This window comes from Salvia hispanica, unplaced genomic scaffold, assembly GCF_023119035.1.
Source record: "Salvia hispanica cultivar TCC Black 2014 unplaced genomic scaffold, UniMelb_Shisp_WGS_1.0 HiC_scaffold_901, whole genome shotgun sequence".
Classification (NCBI taxonomy): Eukaryota; Viridiplantae; Streptophyta; class Magnoliopsida; order Lamiales; family Lamiaceae; genus Salvia; species Salvia hispanica.
Genome location: NW_025952690.1, coordinates 1,681 through 11,469, shown reverse-complemented (window position 1 = coordinate 11,469; position 9,789 = coordinate 1,681). Strand labels below are relative to the sequence as shown.

The window sequence follows — 9,789 nt, the reverse complement described above, 5'->3', positions numbered from 1 at the left end:
AGAAGGTAGTCAATCATGATCTTATTCCCGTGTTCGACAACCCGCACCGACCTTTAGCTATAATATTAGATCTACCATGTATACTTGCAGTTATTTAGTGCTAATAAAAAGTGGCATCACTCCTATTGTGGGGATAATGAGGCATAAAATATTCCGATTTTTAAAATATGCTCTAAAATTTCTAAAAATATGTTTAATTTTTATTCATGTATACAAAATTGAAATTAGGATTTAATTATGTCTGAGTTTAAATATATATCTCAAAGTTATCATAATTAAATGTTTTTAATCCTATAAATATAATACTAATTTTCATTATTATGTTATTGGATTGACCATATGTTAATTTTATCTATAGCTAAGCCTCATATTTGTGGTTATGATTGAATATTCACTGAACCTCTAAAATTCTGGGTATAGGTTTGTCCGAAATTCATTTGGTTGACCTAATTGATAACCCTACTCTGCTTACTTTGCAAGTTATATTCAAGAAAAGAATTTTCACATGGATTTTATTAAAAAATACTATATATATTATAATTTGTTAAATAATATAAAAATTAAATAAATTTTATGATAGATAACAATACAATATACTACAATTATCTCCATTGTTACTGAATTTAATAAGATTAATGAAATTCTATCGTTTGGTAGCCTAACTATGCTTCGCCTAGTTAAGATAGTAAAAAACATAAGTACAGTAACATTATTTTGGCTAGTTAATTTATCAATTTTATCTTGTTTACACCCTCATTATAAACTCTACATAGAACTTTTTGTGCATTGCTTATATTCTTTTCTAGAACACAAAAATAAATTAATGAGAGCAAAATTTCCAAACTCAACCCTTGATGTATCACATTGTTAAATGAGGACAACTGAAACGCAGACCCATCGTGGATGCTGAAGATCTTCAATTTATGACATACTCCCTCACTCTCAGTGATCTATTGACCCCTTCCTTGGGCGGCACGAAATTTTATGCGCTTAACTTTTTGTGTGTTAAGAGGAGAGAGTAGAGTAAGAAAGAGGGAATAAAATAGAGATAAAAGTGTTTCCATTTTAAGTAATGAGTCATCTTGGTTGTGGACAAACCAAAATGAAAAGTTTCGTCATCTTCAACGACGGAGTGAAAGACTTCGAAAGTCCTTTCTAAAGGATAATTTGTCCAACATATTTAGATAATTTGTCCAAAAATTCCTAATTTTTCAATTAAGTTATGATTTTATAGTGTCAGCTTTCTTATAATTGATCAAAACCTAGTTTTACCCTCCGTCCATGAATAAGAGAGTCTCGCTTTTTCCATTTTAGTCCGTCCACGAATAAGAGTCCCTAGCTTCATTTTTACCATAAAATTCCATAATGTGTCCCATCCACCTTCCACTAACTTATTCCACTCACATTTTATTTAAAACTAATATATACAAGTGGGACCCCCATTCCACTAACTTTTTTCCACCCACTTTAACATTTCTTAAAAACTCGTCACCCATGAATGAGACTCCTAATGGCTTTGACCGCGTGGAGTATTTTGATATTGCAACTAAATTATTGATTTTTCTCGATTTTGCACAATCAAAATTTTAATGCTAATGTAGTTTGATGATTTATTTACATGGCTCTATCGAACATCAGCAGAAATGACGTCATCTTTAGTCGCTGAAATAACATCGTATTATACTCTCTTCGTCCACTAGTAAACTTTTTTCGTTTATTTTTTTTACTATTTTTGGTAATAGACTTCACATTCCTGTAACTTTATCTCACTCACATTTCATTATAAAACTGAGGTGTATATAAAAGTAAGACCCATCTTCCACCAACCTTTTCAACTCATTTTCTACCATATTTCTTAAAACTCAAGGTCCTAAGCATGCTTCAGATTGGTGGATAGAGAGAGTATTGTTCACAATTTTATTTAATAAAATATGATTTATATATTAATCTATTAGAACTAAATATTGATTAATTATAAAATTAGATAAAATAATGATTTGTTAGTAATAAATTTTAATACTTATGTATGTAAAATAACAAGTATTCTCTTTGTTCAAAGTGGTTGAGTCGTTTATTTTTGGCATACAATTTAAGAAAAATTGTGTTAAGTGAGTTAAGTAAATGAAGAATAAAGTAGTAAATGAAAAAAGTAGAAATATGAAAAGAAAATAAAGTAAGAGAGAGTAAAATGAGGAGAATAAATGTGTTGATTTTTATTAAAAAAATGACTCCATTATTCTAAACGTATTAGAAAAATGACTCTACTATGATGAAATAGCAACTAGAATTTACAACTTTTAATTAAATGTCCTCTTAAAACGTATTTGAAATTTGAGATAAGACTTACAGAGGAATCGGGATTAATGAAATAGTAAAATTACTCTATGTTGAAAAAAGGCAATTGTGTCTGCATGTTCACTCTAACTATGTTACAATTTGTTTTTTTAAATTTTTGTTACACCATTTCAGCTGTCTTTACATATCCTCACGCATTCGAATTCCATACTATTCCTTTAATTAGTCTATCATTTCAATGAATTTTTATGGGTTGGTCAAATAGCTTGTGAAGCTTATAGGATTAAGGGTGGAAATTTTTAGCTTCATAAAATTGCAACCCGATAGCCCGTACCTAATTAACCCCCCAATTTGTTAGGATTAGATCCGAAACACGATGTGCTGGGCCTAAAAATAGGATAAATTTCTATTGTTCCCGTATTTGTTTGACCCATAAATCGACAATTCATTGATTATTTTTAAAATATAGATGACTAAAAACTTTTAATTTTATATTAATATATAAATTATATGTTAATTTTTATTAATATAATAATAAAGAAATAAATTAAAACTAATAAACTAGCTAAAAAATAGTATTTAAATTTCTATAACATGCTTTAAAAATTTTTTGAAATATGTTTTCTTATGTTTCATTTTGCACAAATCTCATATATTAGTATTTGATCATGTTTATGTTTGAGTATAAGCATATATCTCAAATTTATCATAGTTAAATGTTTTATATTTTATAAATATAACAATTTTCATCATTATTTATGGATTGATCGTATGTTAACATTATCGGTAGCAACCTGATAAACTCATTAGGCTAGCTTGAAACCCGAGCTTTTAGGGTTAGGGTTGAATTTCATAACTCAAAAAAGTACAATCCGATTAGTCCGCATCCGATTGACACGCACCCAATAGGGTTGGTCTCGAAACCCACTAGACCGATCCGATTGACATCCCCAAATCCAACCGTGAAAAATGTCTTTAACTATATCTTTATAATTTAAATCTTATTTATTTTCCTTTTTATAAATGGATCTACATTTAACTAAATTATTATACTCATATTTACTTACTATAAAATTATTAGGTCTATATTTTGCTATTTTTTTTCATCATTTCCTTCACAAAGTCTAATTTTTTTTTGAAGTCAAGATAAGTTAAAATGAGGCTATAAATAAATGACGACTCTAACAAAAAGCATTCCAAGCAGACTAGAAGCTTGCGTTTTCATTTATTTACAAATTAGGATAAACAAAGTTTGAGGATAATGTACTACTTCAAAAGGGAAGTTAAAAAAATTGGAGGGATTAAATCGAAGAGTTAAAGGATAGTGGAAAATATTCGATGTCCTGTCTCAAGAAGTAAAGAAAACGCGCATATAAAACAATCACAAAGCAATTTATTAACGTACCTGGACCGTCATCACCATCCTCAAGATCTCCAAGAAGAAATGCATCTAAATCTTGCTCAGAAGCTTTTTTCTCCAAATTATTGGTTTTAGGTTTTGTAGTCTCATCTGCTGTTTTAGATGATGTTTCACCTGATGAAACTTCCTTCACTTCAGCATCTTTCACCTTTTCAGCAGTTTTAATCTTTACATCATCATTGTAACGTTGCTCGTATCTGCCATAAATTTTTATCTCTTAAGTACTCAAATCAAAAGCCACTAAACAAGAGATAGGGGAACATATTTTGTGCCTCGTCAGATATAAGATTGTTTTTGTTTTAGCACTTTGGCAGAGAGCGATATTTGAAATTTTAACTTTTAGGAAACAATATGGCTGTGCACTGTCAAACTTATCATGAGTGTTTATAGAATCGTTATAACACAGCTCAGCTCTGTATCAAAACTTGCTTGCATCCATTGGGTATGCACCACTTTCTCAATGTGCCAGACTTGTTTGTTCATGAATTATTAGTTCAGCTCAACCATTGGGAAACTGCAATAAGAGATCATACCCCTAAAGAATATCTCACTTCATCACTCAAATATGAACTCTACCTACAGTTTAATGGTTAGAGATATACTTGGTTTTAACAAAATTCCTAATCACTTTAACCTCTAAACAGATCATGTTAAGTAAAAAATGGAATATCCACCCATATTTGATTTGGTAGGTTAAAACATTCACCTAAAAATAGAGAGATTTTTTATAGGGAAAAAATAAATATCATCCACATTAGTTGAGTTAAGCAAGCTTCAAATAATCTTTATTTCAAACATAAACAATACTGCAAAAAAGCAGAGTGCCTCATTTCCTAATTCCCATGACAAAAAATAAAATCAACCCATACTATATTATGCTCGTCGGGAAAAGAAGACGCTGAAAGGAGAAAGGTTTCAAACACCATAGGTTTTATACTGAATGGGTTAAGTATGATAAAGAAGAAATCAGAATAGAACCAATTTCTCAAAATTCAAGCAAAAACTTAATGATGGTATAAAAATATCGATTCAACAAAAATAGTTTGAAGATAACACAAGAGATCAACACAAAGGCCTTAATATAAACAACTTACTACATACACAAAATCCAAACGAGCATTTCTAAGAGAGAAATACTCACGGAGCAACATGGCTGTTAACTAGAATGAAGTAGATTCTCCAGAATTTCCTTTCTTTCATCTCTCGTGGGCACAGCTGATACCTTAACTTTGAAACTTCCTGAAAATGATAAAATAATACTAAGTTCTTATTTACTGTTGAGGAATTATAAGATATTGAAAACACTCCCAAAGTGCAATGTGAAGCCGTTAATATTGGGTTATAAGCTCTATCTCCTCTCACTCTAGGGTTGTCTGCGTGAGTATATATGGGAGATCTTTTTTATCTTATTATGCCACCTCAAAATTGGTAAAAATAAGTGTGATAGAAAGACAGCGTTTATCCAATATACATAAAGATATAGCATTACTTTCCACAGTAAATGTACAAACTAGATATAGTATTACTTTCCACAGTAAATGCACAAACTAAGTAGCTTATAGATTTATTCATGCCATGATCCATGTTAGTGTTCAGCATTATAAGTAGGATTTAGCTGCCTGACACCAGCACAGTGGCCCTGTCATGGCCTCTGGAAAGGTAAAAAACTAACAAACCACCTGAGGGTGATCCAATAAATAGATGGTACTAATATTTAGGCCCTGGGTATAACTTAAAAGGCAAATATGGTGGGGTGAGTGATCTTCTGAGAAGCAGCAACCTACTCTGATATCTTAAAATGTTAACCCCAGTTTGCAAAATCTGGTATTACCATCTAAATCTTGATATCTTTCAATAAAGAATATGTTACTGTTAAAAAATATTATCACATCCCTGATACCACCACTGTATAAAATTATTCACATTTACATTCTAACCTTCACAGATAATAGAACAAGCTTTGCATGCTTTTCTTGCCACTCCGTGAGATCCTGTTGGATATTTGAAACCGTTGGAACATCAGACACCTGTGAGTCATCTGTGCACCAGAAATGCTGGTTAACATAATTTGTTGCATCGAAACATGAAATACATGATACAAAAATCTGTAGATTTATGTTTGGGAACCAACCAGCTGAAAAGTAACTATGATCTGATAATAACAGTATCACGTAAACAAAATACTTGAATAAACCACATGCTCATATATTTCAAAAGGGTCTTAGTAATAACTTTGCACAAGAACTGGAACAGCATATTCAAGCTAAGGCATATACTTGTGATTCTGCCTAATCCTAACGCTGGAGAGTAAGTCACCTTATTATTTTTGTATCCTTAAACAAAATACTTGAATAAACCACATGCTCATATATTTCAAAAGGGTCTTAGTAATAACTTTGCACAAGAACTGGAACAGCATATTCAAGCTAAGGCATATACTTGTGATTCTGCCTAATCCTAACGCTGGAGAGTAAGTCACCTTATTATTTTTGTATCCTTAGTTCCGATTCTGTTCACTTGGTTCCAAATTTTAGCCATCCTACTGTGGTGGCATCTGTTGACAATACGTAGCCATGGCCTATGAAAACCATAATATGAGGATGACACTTGTTTTTTGATTGTTCTAATTTCTAGGTCAGGAAATGAGAAGAAAATATCCTGATTGTTTACAGTGATGAGCATGCATAAGTTAGTGATTTAATGCCTATATTCTGGTGGTTATTTAAGATAGATAAGCTCAGTTTCACCTTGTCTTACATTTCCAGACAGAAATAGATTTGTGACTACTGACCAACAACCGTGTAAAATTCTCATACAAACGAGCTAGACTCCTCATAAATCTCTTCAGAGTGCTATAGTGTTTCTGACATTTGAATCTTAAGCATCCATCACAAGGAGAATGTCATGATCCTATGTAAAAAGGCCCAACTTACTCCATAGATCCTATAAACAATTAATTGTATCTCTATTCTCTAATACCTGCATAACTTACTAGTTGTTCCACTGCTTTAATTCACAAATCCCCACAGAATTCATCAAAAAACAGCTGACTAGAGGCAGGCAGATCGGGCAGCAGCATAAAAAATTAAACAGTGATATAATTAATTCATCAGAAAACAAAACAGTTTCGATCGAAATCAAGTAGTAGTACATTAGAGTCCAACACCTTCAAGCGGGAAATCCTGGAAAGTATTGATGGTAATTTCCTTGACAAACTCCCTCAGCTCATCAGTGACCCCATACTTTTCGAGATCGGCGGCGTCAATGCCTGGCTTGGAGGAGGCGGAGTCGACGAGATTGGTGATGGCGGCGGCGGCGGGGGGGATCTGAGCGGTGATCTGATCAGCGCGCTTGAGAGCCTCGGCGGCGAGCTCCTTGGAGCGCTTGGAGGCCTCGGAGACGACGTCGGAGAGGTTGGCGGCGGCGATTGTCTGCCTGAGCTCCTGAGATTTCTTGGCCGCTTCCTCCGCGAAGGAGCGAGCTCGGTTCCAGATGTCCATCGACGATCCGGATTGCTGAAAACGAGAGTGGACTTACCAATGTTTTACTTTTATTTTTTGCATAAATTATTCTAAATTAACTTCATTAAAAATTAATTCATCTATCCTTTTAAAAATAAAATAACTTTCATTTTGAATTGTTCTATTTAAATAAAACGTTTTTTAAGTTAAAAATCGCATCATTTTTATTTTTTTTTCTTCTCTCTTATTTTATTCTATCTTTATTCACTCATAAAATTAAACAATATAAAATCTAATATCAAAAAATAAATATTTTATATTTAAGGGGCGAAGGTATAGAATATTCCATTTCATAAGCCTCCAATTATATTTACTTTGGGTCGATTTGGATTTTATGAAATTCGTAGAAGTAATTAATTCTACACTCCACGAATTTTATGTTTTGTGCATTAATTTTAATAGAATATGATAATAAAATAGTAGTAGAATATGAAGTCGAGAATAACAATTTTTTAGTTTTTGTGCGCCAAAATGTGTCAATTAATGAAATACCTCAATATAATGGAATAGGAGGTCGTCGATTTTGGTGCACTCATCCTAACTAGAATAGGAGGTCGTCGATTCAACAAGGAAGGCATGCATTGAATATTGAGAAAGAGGAGGCTACACTTCCATTGAACATGTATTATGCACATGCTCTAGCTCTGGCTAGTACCTTACCGGTTGTCTCAGAAGTCATTTATCGTCGACTCTAGTATCGATATTGGCAGATAAATTGTAGTAGTCATTTTTAAGTGATCGGTTTGATCTTTACAATATGTTATGTTCAAGTGATCAGAATAGGTTAGTATAGTTGACGAGTTACATCATGCTATAATGTTCGAATGATTGCAGATAGAGAAATATTCTTACTGACTATTAAAGGACAAAATCTCAAAAATCATTATTCCTCTTCCTAACCAAGTGATGTAATTCATTTATGAAAGCATAACTAAAAGAAAATTGTGTGATAAATAGATGGAGATGTCCAAATATAGGAGGAAAATTAGTGGAAATAATTAGGCAATTTTTATCACAAAAATCTATTTCACCCGTCTCAACTAAGTGTATTCATATTCTTTTTTGGATATCCCAATTAAGTTGAGTCATTTCTTTTTACAATAAAAAACAAAACATCCATTCACTCTTACTTATTTCATCATTTCTTTATTATCTTTTTATCTATCTTACTTTAGAGCATTCATTGTAGCCATTAGCTTATCTTCAGCCCATCTTTAATTTCCTACTGACACGTTATTAGCATATTTCACAACTCATTTTTGTGTCTAAAATTTTTTGTCTCAATTTAATTGGAACGGAACGAATACTTTTTTCCAGATCAAATCACAAGCGTATGTGCACTTAATCACTAGGCGTGCCACGTGTGTATCAACTGTTAATTCAATTTTTATTGGCGAATTCAAACTAAACTACCCATCCCTTTTCACAAGTTAGAAAAGTAACATAGTTAGAATTAAGATTTTAAATAAAGCTAAGAGATAGTGGATTTTGGATGAACTAAGATAACTTCTATCTATGTACTATAGTATATTCTTACACATGATATGTAACTGTGCCATGCATTAATCATCACGTAGTAGTAATTAAATTTTCGGCAAAATATATCACTCGCAAGGCCATCTCCAACCATTTACACCAAACTCAAATCCATTTTTAAGTATGAATCATACCAAAAAGTACTTTTACTCCAATCATTTACTCCAAACTCAAACCCAAAAGAATATTCCATATTTATATACTTTTTATACCTTTTCAATTGTACCTACATATTTATTTTAAATTACATATTAGTCCCACAATATTTTTAATTATGTAAATTAAATAAGTATACAAAATTTTTTTATTAATATATTTATATATTAAATGTACTTTATATATTCAAGATGAACCAGATGACTATGCAACTAGAGCATATTCTTCGTACTTCGACAATATTGGAGGATCCGGTTCTGATTTACCAAATTATTAGATGACGTTTTTCATTTTATTATAATAATTTGTTGTTCGTGTTTTATTTTATTTTAATGCATTGTGTTTAACTTGCTTTCTTAATAAAGACTTGCTCTATAGTTGTGCGACATCCATCCATAGCTCTTTAGTAAAAATGAATCTCAGCTAAACAATTTCTAAACTATTGACACATAATTGAAACTTTTAAACTATTAATACGGTAAGCAATAATAACAAGATTTTTTTAGCAATATTCATTCATATATTTGTAAATTTATTAGTTATTATTTGCTAAAAAAAACATAATTTATTATAATATGGTCAGCTTTCTGATTCCTTTTTAATTTTCTTATGGAAAAATATTTGCAAAATCAAATAGAGAGTGTGTGTGTGATCAGATTTTCTAGACACTAGTAAAACACACGCCAACATATCTCTACTCAACATCCATAGCTCTACTCAATATTTGCAAGGAGTGTCGGCTGATTCAAACTATCAAGTACTCCAATACACAAATTATGGCCGGCTGATTCATGAACCTCCAAATAATATAAAGGACTATTATGCAATATTTAAAACTTTTTTGCAGTAGATACTCAATTT

The 9,789-nt window shown here is 31.6% G+C and overlaps 1 protein-coding gene across 1 annotated transcript; it reads right to left on the bottom strand.

Moving 5' to 3' along the window:
- Positions 1–3,581: 3,581 nt before the first annotated feature.
- On the bottom strand, positions 3,582–7,251 carry LOC125200317. The gene is made up of 4 exons (XM_048097986.1): positions 6,882–7,251; positions 5,653–5,753; positions 4,857–4,954; positions 3,582–3,912 (listed from the first exon to the last, which is right to left on the bottom strand). Exons 1-4 carry the CDS (start codon positions 7,213–7,215, stop codon positions 3,597–3,599), a joined length of 849 nt encoding a protein of 282 aa, XP_047953943.1. The 5' UTR covers positions 7,216–7,251; the 3' UTR covers positions 3,582–3,596.
- Positions 7,252–9,789: the final 2,538 nt, after the last annotated feature.